Genomic DNA, 17,632 nt, shown 5'->3' with positions numbered 1-17,632 from the left:
TGAGGATTTGATGGGAAATCTGCTGAAACGCTGCAAGTGAGCAACTCAAAATGATTTGGGTAAAACCAGGAGCAGATCCCACTGGGATTGCTCAGGACCCATAATGAGTTTTATAATGATTTATAAATGATTTATGAATGATTTATAATGATTTCTAAATCCGCATTCTTAGAGAAAAACACGCCCAGGGGATCAGAACTGAATCCTTGTTTCTGGTTTATTCCATGATCTCCATGTTCATTTCGAACCTCGACACTACATTTTAAAAAATAAATTTATTTAAAAAATAAAAAGAAAAAATGTCATTAATAGAGATTGTGGATGGGGAAAGGGGAAGGAGAAGTCATTCCCACCAAATTTTATTTGGAGAAATAAAATTATTTGAGGAGAGCAACCTGCTCTGGTGGAAGTTTCCCTGCCCATGGCCATGGGTTGGAARGAGATTATCCTTAAACTCCCTTCCAACCCCAACAATTCCATGGAAAAACGAGCGGGTAAAAGAGCAGGAGCTGCAAATCCTCGTGGCTCTGGGGGCTCTTGGCTGTGAATTTTCAGGCACTTTCCTCCTCCAGGGCCAGAGGGGAGCCCGGGGCGGGGCTGGGAGCGCTAACGGCGCTGGAGGCACCGGAGCTCGGCGGGATCTTGCAAATCCCAAGTGGATGTTTGGATGTTTTCACAGAAACAGGGTCAGCCCCCGAGCGAAAAACATGGCAAGGGTGGCTGGGTGGAAAGAGAGTCCCTTCCGCAGCTGGCTCGAACATCTGCGAGGATGGATGGGTTCTTACCCAGCTCGGGCCTAAACACGACAACAAAAAGCAAAACAAACTGAGAAACACATCGAGGGTGATGGAAAATGATCAAAGCTCCGGAGCCTGCTTGCGTAACTGATTTGTGGAAGGTGTTTCATAAACATTTCATAAGAAGGAGAATTATGAAGAAAACATCTCCCAACCTGCCTGCAATTACTGCACAAACTCTTCCTTACCAGTAGGAAGAAGGGGAGAGGAAAAAAAAAAAAAAGAAAGAAAGAAAGAAAAAAAATAAAGGTACATCTGTTTTGTAACTGATCYGTGAACTTTTGGCAAACGCTCGGCTCGTGAAAACATCCTGCAGACATCTTGGAGAGCTGTGGAGAGCCAGGAAATTKGGGAGGTTCACCTGAGCAGCTCCGGGTGCTGCCGTTCCCTTGGGATTGACCCTCACATTCCATGGGCTGATGGTTGGATCCCGCTGGCTGGGCAGGACTGAGTGCAGCCCTCCGGTTTAGGGATCATCTCAGTTGTCTCCTTCATCTCTCAGACCCCAAAGAATCCCCCAAACCCTCCTTGGGATGAGCTCCTGATGGGACACACACAGTGCTCCATCATCAGCGTCGATTTGGAGCCTCCAGTGCTCTCCCCAAACCCAGTTTGGATCTCCCTCATCCAAACCTGGCAATTCCTGCAGCCCTGCCAGCCCTTCTCCAGCACAGTCAGCACCAGGAACCACCTCAGTGGGAGATGAAGCCAACCCTATTTGTTGTGAAGCTCCTGCTCAGCCAGTGACCTCTTTGAAACACCTTTATCTGCCCCCACATCTGCCTTATCTCACCGGCAGAGCCGAGTTTAAGSGTTTGACTCACTCACAGCCCTCCACGGCGGGGGAAGAGGAGGATCAGGTGCACACAGAGGGTCTGGAGCACCTGCCCTATGCTGGAAAGGAACAGCACAACCCTCCCAGTCACCCCAAAACCCTCTGAGTCACCCCAAAACGCTCTCCAGCACAGCAGAGCTGCCTCAGGCTGTCCCAAATCCCTTCGCCTCAAGCCTGGGGAGGAAATTTGGAGCTGAAAATGGGAACTGAGTTCCTGCAGCTCCCTGAGCCTCCCCACCTTCCCRTGGCGTAAGTGCTCAGCCATGAATTACCCGCACACGTGGGCCCCATAAAATAAAAAAAACACACTAATAATGAATTATGGCAATAATAATAATAATAATGGGCTTGCAATTACTATTTCCACATGTACTATCCTGCACGTACAGCAGGGCTCAGCAGGCACCTGGAAAGCAGGCAGGAAACCTTCACATCAACGATATTCACCCTGTAATGTTTCTATCCCACCAAAAGCTGGGGATTTTTGGAAGCTGTCAGCACCACGGAAAGGAATTCAGCGTGGGATTAACTCCCTGACAGACTCTGTCCTAAAGCTCAGCCGTGGCAGCGCGCTGGGAAATTCAGATGCAACCCCAAACCTCAGCACACCTGCATCACCCTACACCTCRGAGTTTATTAATTGAGGTCTGATCTGATGGGGTTTATCCCCAGCTTCGGCTTGGGGTGTTAATCTTTGGGCTGGACTCAAAGCAGGGCTGGGAAATGAAAATTCTGAAAGYAACCGAGCTGCACGCTGGGCAGGGSAAAACAAACAGAGCCACACGCAGCTTCTGTGGGTTTGGAGATGCAGCTTTTCCTGGGAATTTCTGCTTCCAAACAAACAGGGAAGAGGGAGAAGAGTCACCCCTTGCTGTGTGCTGAACCTCAAATAATTCTATGTGGTGGAGGAGGCTTCAGAAGCAGGAGCTGGGCATGGAGAAGCGAAGGCAGAGGTGGGCAGGGCAGGGGCTGTGACAGTGGCACTGCCCAGTCCTGGCCAGGGCTGCTGACCCAGAGGCTGCAGAGCCCTCTCAGGAGGTGCTCAGGGTGCACAAAACTGCTGAAAAGACCCTGAAAAAACACCTTAGAGACCCTTCTCTCTCACCAGCAGCACTCAGGCACTGGCACTGCCCTGCCAGGAGCTGTGGGCATCCCAGAGCGGGGCATTTCAGCACCAGGCAGGGGAAGGGGGCATTTCCCGGGKCAGAGTGGTCAGAACCTCCAGCCAAAGCACGGGGATGGGTTTTTCCACCATCGARGCTGCGATTTGTGCCCCGTCCCCCTGCCAGGACCCTCCCAGCCCCTTCCTCACTCCTGTCCCAACACTCCCCAGTGCTGATCCCTGCACCTCTCCCTGTCTCCATCTCACTTGCCCAACTCCCAAACCTCTCCAGAACTCCACCTCTGCCTACACCTCCGTGCTTATCTGCTCTGCTCCCACCCTGGGCTGCCTCCCTGCCCCTTTCCTTATCACCCTGATTTCACACACACCACTCCATGGCTTCTCCCCTGCCCTTCTGCAAGCTCACACAGGTCCCCCGGAGCCCAAGCCCGTTCCTGTTCCACTCCAGAGATGCCTTATTGGGATTTTCTGGGCTGAGAATCTGCCCTGCATGAAAAATGTCTTTTTTTTTTTTTTTTTTTTTTTTTTTTTTTTTTTTTTTTTTTTTTTTTTTTGGGAGGAATCTCTGTTTGTTCAGGACTCTCTGTGCCTTCTGGCAGGGCCAAATCCAAACACCTGGCACCGTGTGATATCCCTGCATTCAGGAAAGTGTCCTCACAGCCCAGGTAGCCCTCGGTGGGGAGGCACTAGCCACCACATCCCACGTTTGGGAGGGATTCCAGCTCCACGGGCTGCTCCCATTGGTCCCTGGCAYTTTTGGCAGCGGCTGCCACGCCCTGGGGAACTGGGGCACGAAAGAGCAGCTGGAGGGATTGCATTAAACACAGCGAGAAAGGCAATTAGGAGAGAAAGGGAGAGTGAGTGAGAGCGGAGAGCATCGCACGGGTGGGATCGGTTTGGGTGGGGGGAACTCAGAGCCAGCTCTGTGACCCCAAACCACGCTGGATCATCCCACAAACCCCACACGGAGCAGATCAGCCCCTCTGGGAAGGGACAAAGTACCCTCTGCGGGGTTTGGGGAATCCTCAGAGCTCAGAGCATGAAAAGCTCCAAGGACTCAGAGTGCAGTTCTCCTTAGAGAGATGACACATCACATCCAGGCACGGCCCTCGGAAAGGTGCTGAGCTTGGGCTRAGTTTCTGTTGTGGAAAATTAATTTTGTGACCCTTCAGAGAAATCTGTGAAACTCAGGCTCGTCCCCTGTGAGCACAGAAAGCATTTCCCAGGAAATTTCTACAGAAATCTCCGTCTCTCCCTCTCAGACAGGTTTGAAACAGCTGGACAAGACATTTTGCCAAGGAAACAGGTGTAGGAATCGCCCTCGGAATGAAGTTTGCTCTTTGAAAGCAGGAGTTTGGGAACGGACTGCAGCTGGATGTTGAGGAACAGATAAAACCCAGCCAGCTCTGGGCTGTTGTCAACAAATTAATTCAGCGGTTTCAATGCACCTCTTGAGAAAAACACATTAAAAAAGGCCAAATCCTCGCTCCTAATTGCACCCCCCCTTCTCCCTCCCAAGTTCTCCTGGAAGTTCATTCCCAGCAAGCTCCTGCGAGGTGCCAGAACAAACCCAGCCTGAAGAAGGGGTTCCTCTGCATATCTGTCCTAAGCAAAGCAGGGCCATATTTAGCCACAGAGGACTTTCCCCGGAGCCAGGGCTTTCTCTGATGCCTTCCCAAAGGGCTGCATCTCAACGAGGAACCCGCACACAAACAAATTTATGCAATCAGCCTGTCCTTAGGACAGAGCAGGGAGACTTCAAAAGGGAAGGGCTCTGTGCTGAGCTCAGAGCTGGTGTCAGGCAAGGCAAGGACCAGGCCAGCCCTGATTTCCAGCCAGGGGAGGCTCAAGAGATGAAAAGCAGATGCAAGGCTCAGGCTGAGCCCCCGAGGCAACGGGGAGAAGAGAGAGAGTGAAATCTGAATTGATCCCCAGAGGGGAGAAGGAAGCAGGATGTGAAGCTCCCCTTGAGAGGAGGGCAAAGCAGGACTGGGATGGAAATCTGGAGGGCAGACTGAAACCTGAGCTCCCCACGGGGGAAAAAGCCAAGCAGGAACAGAAATGACATCCAGGGAGCACATGAGATTAGGGGGAGGTGGGAACAGGGAATGGAAAGCTGTGAGAGAGATCCCCGGGGGGAGGGAAGCCCTGGTGCGGYGAAATTAAACCAGCAGCGAGTTTTGCATGGCAGATGTTAATAACAAACTACCCAGAGAGCTGGGCCCTTCTCTGCACCTTCAAAAGGAGCCAGGGGAGGAAGAACCCGTCTGTGGTTGAGCACAAGACTGTGAATCAGAGTCCATAAAGCGGGGAGCAGGGCCTGGGTTCAAGAACACCCCGATGTCCACGGGGAGGGAGCTGATCCCGGCTCTGATCCCGGCTCTGATCCCGGCTCTGATCCCGGCTCTGATCCCAGCTCTGATCCCGGCTCTGATCCCGGCTCTGATCCCAACTCTGACCCCAGCTCTGAACCCGGTTCTGACCCTAGCTCTGATCCCAACTCTGATCCCAAATCTGACTCCAGTTCTGATCCCAACTCTGATCCCAGCTCTGAGCCCAGCTCTGATCCCAACTCTGATCCCAGCTCTGACCCCAGCTCTGATCCCAGCTCTGATCCCAGCTCTGACCCCAGCTCTGATCCCAACTCTGATCCCAGCTCTGACCCCAGCTCTGACCCCAGCTCTGATCCCTGCTCTGACCCCAGCTCTGATCCGAAATCTGATCCCAAATCTGACCCCGGCTCTGATCCCGGCTCTGACCCCAGTTCTGATCCCAGCTCTGATCCCAGCCCTGTTTAAAGTTGTTTTCAAATTGAAATTTCTTTGGGCAAAGAATTTTCTTTCTTAAAACAGAAGTTTCTTTGGGCAAGGATTGTCAGATATGAACAGAGAAGGAGGTCCTGGGGGAAGGGAACCTCTTCAGCACCTCGTTCAGAGCGCAGGATCCTTCATCTGGTTTTAGAGAGGAGGAATTTTTCAACAGTTTTTTCAACAATTTTTCTAGGAAAATTGTTGTTTTTCTAGGAAATTTGTTGTTTTTCTAGGAAATTTGTTGTTTTTCCAGGAAAATTTTGGAAATCTGTATCCTTACTCCATCCCCTGATTGGAATGAACCAGAGAAAGCAAAGAACAGGAACAAAGAACCACCAGTGAAATGGAAGCTGAGCCCTGCTCAGGCACCTCAGCGTGCATTGAACGCTGCCCAATCTCCCAACCACATCACCTTCAGATTGATGTGATTAATGATAATAACAGCTTTGATAAACAAATGACAGCCTGTCCTGCAAAGGTCAGCCTCCTCTGGAATGAGAAGTGCCTGGCACATCTGGATGAGGAGCAGGGGCAGATCCTGCCCAGCTCTGCTCACACAAAACCTGCCAGCTTCACCCCCAGAGGGACATCAGTGTCCACTTGGAGAGAGGGGAGGGCTTGGAGAGGAGCTTTTGGTGTCTTTGTGGAGGAAAAGCTGAGCTTAAATTCCTGCCTGGACCATCAGGGTGCTGCCCTGCTGGAAAAGCTGTGCCTTGTCCTCCTCCAGCTGTGGAGGGATGCCCTGAGCTGGCTCAAAACCATCCCAGAAGCTCTGGCACTTCCCAAACCCACCAGCCCCCCATCCATGTGTGCATTCCAGAAGGTAAAATGATCCCAGGGCCGAGCTCCAGACACCTGGACCTCCAGAGCTGCTACAAAAACAAAACAAAACAAAAAAAAAATACCCAAACAAGCCTGTATCTCCCAAAGGCTGAGCAGGGTATTAAACCCAACCTGGGCAGCATCACCACACATCAGCCTGGAAAAACTCCCCTTCCAGCACTCCTAGCCCTTGTCCTGGTGCCACTCGGCTCAAACTGGGCTTAAATTTGGCCAGGAAAAGGCAGAGTTGCTCAGCACTGTCCTTGCAGCCAGAAAAAACTCCCATTCCAGCAATCCCAGCTCTTTCCCGGTGCCATTTCACTCCAACTGGGCTTGGATTTAGCCAGGAAAGGGCAGAGTTGCCCAGTCCCATCCCTGCAAACACGAAAAACTCCTCTTCCAGCACTGCCAGCCTTTCTCCTGGTGCCACTCAGCTCAAACTGGGGTTGGACTTGGCCAGGAAAGGGCAAAGTTGCTCAGTCCTGTCCCTGAAACTAGGAAAAACGGCCCTTCCAGCACTCCTAGCCCTTCTCCTGGTGCCATTTCACTCCAACTGGGCTTGGATTTGGCCAGGAAAGGGCAGAGTTGCTCAGCACTGTCCTTGCAGCCAGGAAAAACTCCCGTTCCAGCAATCCCAGCCTTTCTCCTGGTGCCATTTGACTCCACCTGGGCTAGGATTTGGCTAGGAAAGAGGAAAGTTGCTCAGTCCCATCCCTGCAACCAGCAAAAACTCCCCTTCCAGCAATCCCAGCCCTTCTCCTGCTGCCACTCAGCTCAAACTGGGCTCAGATTAGTCTAGGAAAGGGCAGAATTGCTCAGTCCCATCCCTGCAACCAGGAAAAAATGCCCTTCCAACAATCCCAGCCCTTCTCCTGGTGCCATTTGACTCCAACTGGGCTTGGATTTAGCCAGGAAGGGGCAAAGTTGCCCCAGTCCCATCCCTGCAGCCAGGAAAAACTGCCCTTCCAACAATCCCAGCCCTTCTCCTGGTGCCCCTCAGCTCAAACTGAGCTCAAATTAGTCCAGGAAAGGGCAGAGTTGCCCCAGTCCCATCCCTGCAACCAGGAAAAACTGCCCTTCCAGCACTGCCAGCCCTTTTCCTAGTGCCATTTCACTCCAGCTGGGCTTGGATTAGTCCAAGAAAGGGCAGAGTTGCCCCAGTCCCATCCCTGCAAACACGAAAAACTGCCCTTCCAACAATCCCAGTCCTTCTCCTGGTGCTATTTGACTCCAGATGGGCTTGGATTAGTCCAAGAAAGGGCAGAGTTGCCCCTGTCCCATCCCTGCAAACAGGAAAAACTCCCCTTCCAGCAATCCCAGCCCTTCCCCTGGTGCCCCTCAGCTCAAACTGGGCTCGGATTAGTCCAGGAAAGGGCAAAGTTGCCCCAGTCCCATCCCTGCAACCAGCAAAAACTCCCCTTCCAGCACTGCCAGCCCTTTGTCCTGATGCTGCTCAGCTCAAACTGAGCTTGGATTAGTCCAGGAAAGGGCAGAGTTGCCCCAGTCCCATCCCTCCGTGCTCTGGCCACACTCCCAGCCCATCAGATGTCCCTGAGCAGGCTGCCAGCAGCCAAGGTGAAAGTTGTTGAGGCTGCCTTTGCATTTCCCTGGCTATAAACAGGAAACAGGCAGCGTTGGACTCGCTGGATGGAAAAGCCAAACCAGATGGGCAAGGCTGAAGATGCTGCTTTTTTTCCATCCCCACCCTTTTCCCTCTCATTCACATACAAATTACTGTTGCATCCAGGTGGGAGGAGAGTTTGAGCAGGGGAGGGGAGGAGGAGAAGGGGGGGATGTGAAATGTTTGCCAAATAGGCTGAGGGATSAGAGGGAGCTTTCTCATAAAGCACAGGGCTGACCCACAAACTGCTCCCAAACCTCAAACCCCGGCAGAGCTTCCCTCCTCCCCGTTTGTAGGGCCCAGCAGGGAATGGGGAGAAGGAAAGGGGTCTAACCAGGTCACTCCACCCTTCCCTCGCTGCCTGGAGCACAATTTGGCAGGCAGGGAGGGAGGGAAGCAGACCTGAAATGTAGGCCATCTACAAAGGCTGGGGGAGAGGCTTCCACGGGGTGAGATTTATGATCTTCAAAGTGATTAGAGCCCAGCACTCCAAATAAAGGCAAAGAGAGCTCCTGCAGTCGGTTTGGAGTTGGGTTTCAAACCATCCCTGCCCTGGCTTCGGTTTGAAAACTTGAATTGCAAGCTAACGAAAAGGGAAAAAAAAAAAATAATAAAAAAAAGCCACCCAAAACCAACCTCAAACCCCAAACCAAATTAAAAAACCCACCAACCTCCACCCCTAATGAAAGAGCTCAGCACCTGATTTTACATGAAAACACTTTGATATTTCCAGCTCTCCTCTCTTCCTTTTTCCTCGTCATTTGAAATCTATTTGCTGAACTGAGGATGGATTYACCGACGGCTGAGGTCAACCCTGARCGTGAGTGTGGAGCCCGTGTGTGCTAGAGCTCCTGCTCATTTAGGAGAATAATTTAAAATAATAATTATTCTTTTAAATAACAATACTTTCAAATAATAATAATAATTATTATTTTAAATAATAACGATTTAAAATAACTCTTCCCGTGGCCTGGAGAGGGCCAAGAGAGGGAGACAAAGAGCCACGTGCACAGATCTGTGTCCACTCRGGGACTGTTGCATCCCCATCCCTGACATCCCTGCACACCCCTCTGGGGTTTTAGGAATAAAATAAAACAATAAAATGAGCTTTTTCACAACCTTTTGCTTTTTAAACCTTGCTAAATCCCCAGCCAGGCTTGCTACTCATTTACACAGACGAGCCGAAATAAATGAATCGGATTTTGCAGCGGTAGGAGGAGGAAAATAAAAGCGGAAACGCCGCAAAGAAATAAAACATAAAACCACATTTTGTTTTTAAGAGAAAAAAAGAACTGCAGCATCTTACTGCCTGCAAGGCTGGTTGCTCATAGAGCATCCTGAGGAGCTCAGGGGATGGTGGGTGTAAATCAGCACTGCTCCACCTCTGTGCCATTGCCACAGGAGAAGTTTGCAGCCACAATCCCGTGCTCGTTCCCTTCCTGCAGGGAATTTCCTTTGATCACCCCTCGTGAGCAGATCGGATTGTGCTCCTGGCCTGGGCTCTGCTGGAGCTGGAGACACAGGGCTTTTTGTTTTTCCAGAATCCTGGAAGATGGCTGAGCGTGTTTGGACACCTTTGGTGGGAAGGTGAGACCCACCCAGAGCCCCAGCAGCCAAAGCAAACAAACAAACAGCACCAGGGCTGACATTTGTCAAGGCAAGGAGCCACCAGGGGAATCTGGAAGGACCAGGAGCAGTTGAGAGCAAGCTCTGGAAAGGGCTGGAACCCTCGGATTTGGGGAACTGGAAGGGGGAAGGGCTGTGCCAACATCTGCCCCGAGTCTGCCCATGGGCTTACAGGCCCTTCTGCCTCCCAGCCCCTGGAATCCTCCAGCAGGGCAGTGTTTGGCTCTCCAGGCTCCTCTTTGCCTTTCTGACTCCGGCTCTGATGGCCACARGAATCCTCAGCTCTGGCCTCAGAGAGGATTTTCCTAAAATCCCAGAATGGCCTGGGCTGGAAGGAGCATTAAAACCCATCTCATTCCATGGGAAGGGACGCCCTCCTTGGTGCTCCAGCCTGGCCTGGGACACTCCCAGGGGTGCAGGGGCAGCCTCAGCCCCTCCTCTGGKCACCCTGTAGAGCTCTGTGTCTGCACAGAACCAGGAATTGTCACCTCCTGAGGGGACACTCAGGGAGGGATTTCTTGCAGCCCCCCAGGGAATTTTCAGGCACTCAGAAATCCTGGGGACGCTCTCAGCTGCTCAAAGCAGGAGGAGAGGAGCACCCAAAGCAGGGACAAGGGTTCCTCATCTCATCTGCAATTGGGGTTTGCTCCCTCATATTTTTATCTGCTCTCCCTTTCCCTGCTGCCTCGCAGGAAGGGATTGAACCTGAACACTCCAAGACCTCAAAGCACCATCCTCAGTGACACTGACACCCCTGAGCCTTCATCCCTGCACCCCACAGCGCTGGCAGTGCCCATTTCCACCATCACCGAGGAGCTTTGTGTTTCTAAATCACGACAGAAAAATCCTAAAAAGCCAGGAAACCCCTCCAGCAAATGGTCATTTAAAGAAACTCTGTAATTAGCTGAACTTGTATGAATTAGGAAGAGGGAAACCAGAGGTGTAATCTGTCCTTCTCTCCCACAAGGGGAACTGGGAAGAGTTTTTGTGGTCTGGTTAATGGCAGCTTCTGCCCCGAACAGTTTTTATCAGTTTTTATGAGCAATTAAAAAACAGCCATTSCAGAGAGGAGGAGAACACCTGGGAAGCCAGGGAGCATCTTACCTGCCTGTTAAAGTCCAGCCCATTCTGTTCATTCCCTGCAAGGAAACAAAGAGAAAAAATACTTCAGTATAAACCACAGCCAGCCTTGGTGGGAGATTTCCAGAACTTGGAAAACTTGGAAGCCACATAAATAAAAAAATGGGTCCTGGGCGAGCCAGKAGAGGAGGAGGAAAGTGCAAAAATTGAAGGATGAAGGCAAATCCTGCAGTTTTGGGGTGGTACCAGCGTTTTGCTGAGGGGGAACAGGAGATACCTGGCCAAGGGTGGGGGAAATCTGGCAGAGCGCAAGGGAGATTCCAGCAGGGGTGAGCTGGAGGACATCACAGATGTGCAGGGGAATGCAGGGCGGGCTGTGGGGAAGGCCAGCGAGCAGGTGGCCAGGGCTGCTGAGCCGGGTCCTTGAGGAACCCGCGCTGCTCGGGGTAATTATGGGATATCTGCAGGAACACAGGGTGCCGTGGGGTTGTGCTCCAGAGGCGTCTCCTTGATTCCAGCAGAGATTGGCAGGCGCAGGGGGAAAATCAGACAGGTTCCAGCCTGAAGGTACCGCACAGGCCCTCACTCATTCCCCTTTGATGATAAACATCCCCCCCCTCTCCATCACACCTGCCAAATTCATCGGGAACATCACAGAGCAAAGGTTGCGCTCTCCGCGCATCTGAGCGCTTTAAGGGATTCCACGAAGCTCCCGAGCTGCAAAGGCAACCCCAAAAAAAACCCCTTCCCCTCTGCAGCACATCCCCAGAGCTGTTCCCTGCCTGGGACCCTTCACATCCCTCCATCCCCAGCCCCAGGGTCTCCTCCTCCTCCCCTCCTCCTCCTCCTCCTCCTCCTCCTCCTCCTCGCGGTGTTTTCTCCAGGATAACGTTCCCCACCAAGCACAGCCCGTGCCCTGGGATCTGATCAAGCTCCAACACATCGTGTTTGCAGCAGCTCAGGGCTCCTGCAAAGTGCTGGGAAGAGCCTGGGAGAGGCTGGGTGGGCAGGAGGGCAGATCCAGCTCTGCCATGGGCTTTCCTCAACTCAACAAACCCTTTCCCTACTCCAGCACTCATTTTCCGTGCACAGAGCATTCCCAGGAGAATCAGAGCGGGTCCTGAGGGGGAGCGGGCTCAGCACAATTATCCATGGATGGCAAAACATTGCAGAGTCGGGGATAACAGAGCTCTCTGTGGCTGCTCTCTGCTGTCTAAAAACAGTTCTGGGGATTTCATCTGTGACATTTAAAATGCACCGACTGTGGAGATGGAGCTGTGGGACTGCGCTGTGTCCCTGTGCAGTGTCACTGCTGCTGCCCCCTCAGCTGGAAATCTCCTGTGTCTCGTCACCCTCTGCATCCCAACCAGCCCTGAGCTGTCCCCAGCTCTGAAATCTCCTCTATCTCCTCACTCTCTGCACCCCAACCAGCTCTGAGCTGTCACCAACTCTGAAACCTCCTCCATCTCATCACCCTCTGCATCTCAAACAGCCCTGAGCTGCCTCAATTGGAGATCTCCTCACCATCCACACCCCAACCAACCCTGAGCTGTCCCCAGCTCTGAAATCTCCTCTATCTCCTCACCCTGTGCATCCCAACCATCTCTGACCTGTCCCTAACTCTGAAATCTCCTGTCAACTCACCCTCTGCACCCCAACCAGCCCTAAGCTGCCCCCTCAATTAGAGATCTCCTCTATTTCTTCATCATCCGCACCCCAACCATCTCTGACCTGTCCCTAACTCTGAAATATCCTGTCAACTCACCATTTGCACCCCAACAAGCCCTGAGCTGTCTCCAACTCTGAAATCTCCTCCATCTCCTCACCCTCTGCACCCCAACCCACTCTGAGCCCTCTCCCCATCCTGGCTGCCCTTCCTGCCTTCCTCCACCTTTCTCCCACCCCAATCCCATCCCTTTATCTCCTTTCCCCATGTGATTCCCCSCTCTGCTCCCTGTCCAGCCCTCTCCAGCTGTTCCTGTCCCAGCAATGGGGTTCATTCATTGCGTTCCAGCCCCAAAAGCCACGGAGGGCACACGCAGCGATGGGAATGCTGATTGCYTTAATGGATGATCACAATCAGCATCCCCACACCTGAGCAGGACCTCGTGAGCATCTTCAAGGCCTGCAGTTTCCACCTCTGAAAGCCCCACGGGGTTTGTGTGTGGGGAGAGGGGGTTGATTTGATGCGATCTGGAGGCAGCAGCTGAAGGGAAGCAAAGCCAGGAGGGAAGGAGGAAATGAAAGTTCCCAGCTGCTAAAATAGAACAGGAAGGAAAAGGTAATCTCCTGGTTTCTTGGAGCCTCGCTCACGTTCAGCGTGGTGGTGATGAGGCAAGAGGCAAAGAGCTCGAGGGGAATCCCTGGGTCCCGGTGACGGCGGCTGAGTCACCCCAAAACTTGGAACCCGAGAGGCGCAGCTGGAGCTGAGCTTTCCTGCACAGCCCCAAATCCTCCAGCACAGCCTTCTCCTCCTCTTCCCTGCTCCCCATCCCTCCTTTGCCCTCCTTCCACGTGCAGCTGACACTTTGGATTATTTGCTTTGTCCTTTTCTCTCTACCAGGTCAGACACAGCATCCCCCCAGCCCCCACAGATTATTGGGGGGATTTGGGAACATTCCAGCCCGGAATTCGGTGCCAGCTGAGCACGCTGCAAACATTCCCAGAGCCTGGCACTGAGTGGGGTGTCGGAGTCRGAGGGAACTGCCCCGAGCAGTCTGGGCAGGCAGGAGGAGCAGGAGGAGCTCCAGAGGCCATTCCTGCCCCTATCTSATCTCATCTGATCTCATCTCATCTCGCTGGGATGAGTGGCCCTCTGGAGATGGCTGCTCCTCTCCACCGCCTCCAAAGGCACCCAGGGGCGACCAGTCCAGCCTCAGATGTCCAAGAGGGAGACATTTAAAACGGGGAGGGGTGATTTCTGCTCCCAGTGGTTATGTAAATGGGAGCTGGATACACAAATCTCCGCAGGACCAACCAGTGCTTGGGCACAGATTTATTTGCAAACAAATCTGGCCTCTTTCCTTTTTTTTTTTTTTTTTTTTTTCTTTTAAACGTAAAATTCAAGCAATTCCAGCTGCGAGCCAAGGTTTGGGTGTGATAGGGATAACGTCTCTCCTCTTTCAGTTGGATCTGTAACTTTCCTACAAATAACTTTATAAAAATAGCCTCAGCTTTCCTCCCGGTTTCTGTCAACATCACGACTCGCACTGCAGTAGTCATTCCTCTCCTTAAAGGAATGAGCTGTTCAAACAATCTGCACTTAAGATTTAATCTTTTCTAGCTCCAGGAGATGAAAAGAAAGAAAAGTGTAAGTGGCAGCAGATTCTCTCTCCTGCTGCAAACTGCCAGAACTCCGCTCATTTTAACGGAGCTTCAGCCCAGCCAAAAACTCGATTTTTGCTGCACGAGCCAGACACGACGGGATCCAGAACCTCCAGAATCTCCTGGATCAGTCCTCTCCTCCCTTAAATTCCACCAGGCTGGGGAAGCCCTGAGATTTAAATGGGGAAAGGCTGTTTGGAGCCCCTAAAGCTCGCAGGAGCTCACCCATCAACGTCACCCCAGCGATAAGCCCGGCTGGCTGGMTGAGCCCGGCAGCCCAGGGTTGTGCTGCTCCCCTCGCTTCACCTGGCAGCTGTTTTGCATAGCCCTGGCATCAGATCTGGTGCGAGTTTGCCTGGGGAGGTTTCTCTGGGGATGGGAGCAGCGCAGCAGTTGCGGGCAGTTCCCCCCTCCTCCAGCAGCCGCTGGAGAAGCCGAGGTGAGGGATCCATCGAGAGCGGAGCTGCAGAGCCAGTCCAGCTCTCCAGGATAAAAGCATCCCCTTAATGGGGGAAAAGGAAAATCAGGGTGGCAGCGAAGCCTTCATCTTCACACGGGCAGCTGTCACCTCTGGGGTGTGACAGCCTTCCCACGTGATGCCTCAGGATTTCAGTTTCTCTATTTCCATGTCTCTGTACCCCTGGGATTCTCCAGTGTTTAACTCCAGACTCCACAGACAGTGCTGAGCTCCTGCTCTCCCATTTTCACACAAAACAATTTCTCTGCAGCCCCAAACTCAAGGACACCTCCCTGGGCCAGGCCCCAAGAGATGGAAACAACAGAGAATTGGGGGAGCCAAGTTGGAGTTTTTGACTGCATTGGCTGCAGCTGCAATTGGAGGATTCAGGCCCGATTTTGTGCAAATGGACAAAAGTGAGAAAGGGTGAAAAAGCCGTGAGCCATTGTCCATTGTGGGTGTGGGACTGCCCTGRATGGCCCTGAAGGCYCTGCAATAACAGAACTGCTTTGGATTCTCTCAGTTCTGCCTGACCCCTGTTCTAGGTGAGCTGATTTGGGCATCCCAGACAGCTCCACACCGAGCTCACCCCACGSTCTGAAGGGAGCAGGGGATCAGGGGGTGATCCCAGCCTTCAGCAGGTGTCAGAGAATTCCTACAGGGAATCAGCTCACTGCACATTTGGGAGAGAAATGGGGAACGGGGCTGGGCAGACACCGGGCAGGGGCTTCACTGCCTGGGCTCAGATGTCTCTGAAGTTTCCAGGTATCTCTGAAGTTTCCAGATATCTCTGAAGTTTTCAGGTGTCTCTGAACTTTTCAGGTGTCTCTGAAGTTTTCAGGTGCCTCTCCAGGAGCCAATTGCTCCAGGCTCCCTTTCCAGCCGTGCAGAGGAAGCAGGAGCTTCCAGAGGGCAATTCCTCTGGCCCCAATTCCCCTCGCCCCCGAGAGTGACGGCACAAGGGATGAATCAACCCCTGGAGATCCCRATTTCCATCAGGGACTGCCTGCGGTGAGCAGCTCAGGCTGCAGCCTCCGAGGATCCAATATCTAAAATTCAGATGAATCGCACCTATCCTGGAGATTTTAGCACTCCTGGCTGATGGAGCACAACGCCACGGGAGATTGGCAGAGCAGGCCGGGTTCTGAGTGCCTTTGGAGGGGTTAGGATTAGGGTTAGATTAGGGATAGGGTTAGGGTTAGGATTAGGAGCATTTCTGATAAATTTTGAGAAGCATTTCTGATAAATTCACTCACTCAGATCTCTCCCCTCAAACAAGGTGTGAAGATGAGAGAGGGTTAGGGTTAAGATTAGGGTCGGGTTAGGGTTAGATTAGGGTTAGGGTTAGGATTAGGATTAGGAGCATTTCTGATAAATTTCGAGGAGCATTTCTGATAAATTCACTCACTCAGATCTCTCCCCTCAAACAAGGTGTGAAGCTGAGAGAGGGTTAGGGTTAAGATTAGGGTCGGGGTAGGGTTAGGGTTAGGATTTGGATTTGGGTTAGCGTTAGGAGCACTTCTGATAAATTTTGAGCGACATTTCTGATAAATTCACTCGTTCACATCTCTCTTGTCAAACAAGGTGTGAAGCTGAGAGATTGCCCAAGTGCTGCTAGAGAAGAGAGTGCCAGTTACTGTGATTGTAACCAGGATTTGTCCCAGAAGCAGCAAGAGAAGCAAAACGCTCACCTGCACTAAAGAACTGAGCAAAACCAGACATTCAGCACCAAATCCTCCTCRGGATTTCAGCTGCCTCTGGAAACTCGGGCAAAAACCAAGGCAGAGCCCTCAAGTGCTGCTCCCAGCAGCTCCACCAGTGATTCCTCCAGAAGCAGCAGGAAATCCCTGGCTCCTGGGAGCTCCCCAAATCCCCTTTCCCCCATGGAGCTGGCACTCCTGGCTCTCTCCAGCTGTGCCCTGGGCAGCAGGAGCTGCAGCTGAGCAGGCACCAGTGAGTTCCCTGGGCTCCACGAGCCCTGCTGGGATGCTCAATGCTCCCAAGGCACTCAAAAAGTGCTTTTTAAAGAGTGAGCAGGAGATGAGTTGGGGAAGCAGCCAGAGAGGGCCGCAGTTTCAATCTCAAATCTTTCCTCTGACAACACAAAACCCCCAAACCATGGCAGCATCACCCTGGGAAAGCCAAGGCTGCTGAACAAAAATGAACCTTGTGCTGACTCAGGCAGCTCCAGACTCCAGGGGAAGCTTTCTCTGAGCTCTCCAATGAGCTGGAAACCTCTGGGTTATAAAAACACCTTCCCTTTGCCAGCAGGGAACAGAGATTTGTCAGCCTGGGAGAGATCCCATCCCTGGGTCCCCCTGCAGCCCCTCTGAGCAGGCAGAGAGCAGGACAGAGAGTGTGGGAGATTCGGGCACCTTCCAGAAGGAAACCCGAGGGCAGCAGATGTTCCCAYGGAAAAATTTCACCTGCAGGTGCTGGGAGAGGGCAAGTCTCTTCTGCGAGACCAGAGGCAAGAGGCAGATCAGACCAGCTCTTCCTTTGCCCCTCTCATTCAAGTCAAACCAGCCTTTTGTTCCCCTTTCCCCTCCCCATCCTTTTTTATCCTCTTCCATAATGGGATGTTTAAGAAAAAAAAAAAAAAATAAAATAACCCAACCTCAAACCCTAATCACCTTCATTTGAATTTCAAATATCCCCCTCCTGGCCTCCCCCACGCCCCAACTGACTCGGAGCTGGGAATATGGAAATTTCTCCTGCTCGCCTTAAATGTGGCTGTGCTATGAAAATCATCAGCCCTATGCAAATCCCGAGCAGCCCCGGTTGCCATCGCAACCAGCTGTTTCCAGCCCAACTGCTGCAGCTTTCATTTACCCGGGACTTGTCCTGGGGCTCTGCATGGCTGCAGGGGGAAGAGACCAGAGGGATCCTGGAGGCTTTGAGGAAAGTTTCACCAGGGAGAGCCAGCCTTGGGGAGCAAAGGCGTAGCCCAGGACTGAGCTCGGCGTGGGGCCGGGAGAGGTTTCCTCAAAAGACACCGGCCTGGCTTCCAGCCTGAGCTGAGCAGGGAACAGCAGGAGAAGGGGAAAAGGGGAAAAATAAAACCTCTGTTGGTGCAGCTTTTGCTGGGATGGAGCACGGGCTGGGCAGCCACAGCCCACCCTGGAATCCCTCACCCG

The 17,632-nt window shown here is 52.5% G+C and overlaps 1 protein-coding gene across 1 annotated transcript in view; it reads right to left on the bottom strand.

Moving 5' to 3' along the window:
* Positions 1–17,632, bottom strand: part of POU2F3 (POU class 2 homeobox 3) — a 47,085-nt gene that overhangs the window by 19,114 nt on the left and 10,339 nt on the right. Inside the window, exon 4 of the mRNA XM_057381766.1 lies at positions 10,739–10,773. Coding sequence (XP_057237749.1) covers positions 10,739–10,773 — 35 coding nt within the window. The remainder of the gene's footprint in view (positions 1–10,738; positions 10,774–17,632) is intronic.

This window comes from Malurus melanocephalus, unplaced genomic scaffold (assembly GCF_030028575.1).
Source record: "Malurus melanocephalus ecotype Western Australia unplaced genomic scaffold, MMel_1.1 scaffold_527, whole genome shotgun sequence".
Classification (NCBI taxonomy): Eukaryota; Metazoa; Chordata; class Aves; order Passeriformes; family Maluridae; genus Malurus; species Malurus melanocephalus.
Note: the sequence above shows the minus strand (reverse complement) of the source record. Positions and strands in the feature narration are given on the sequence as shown.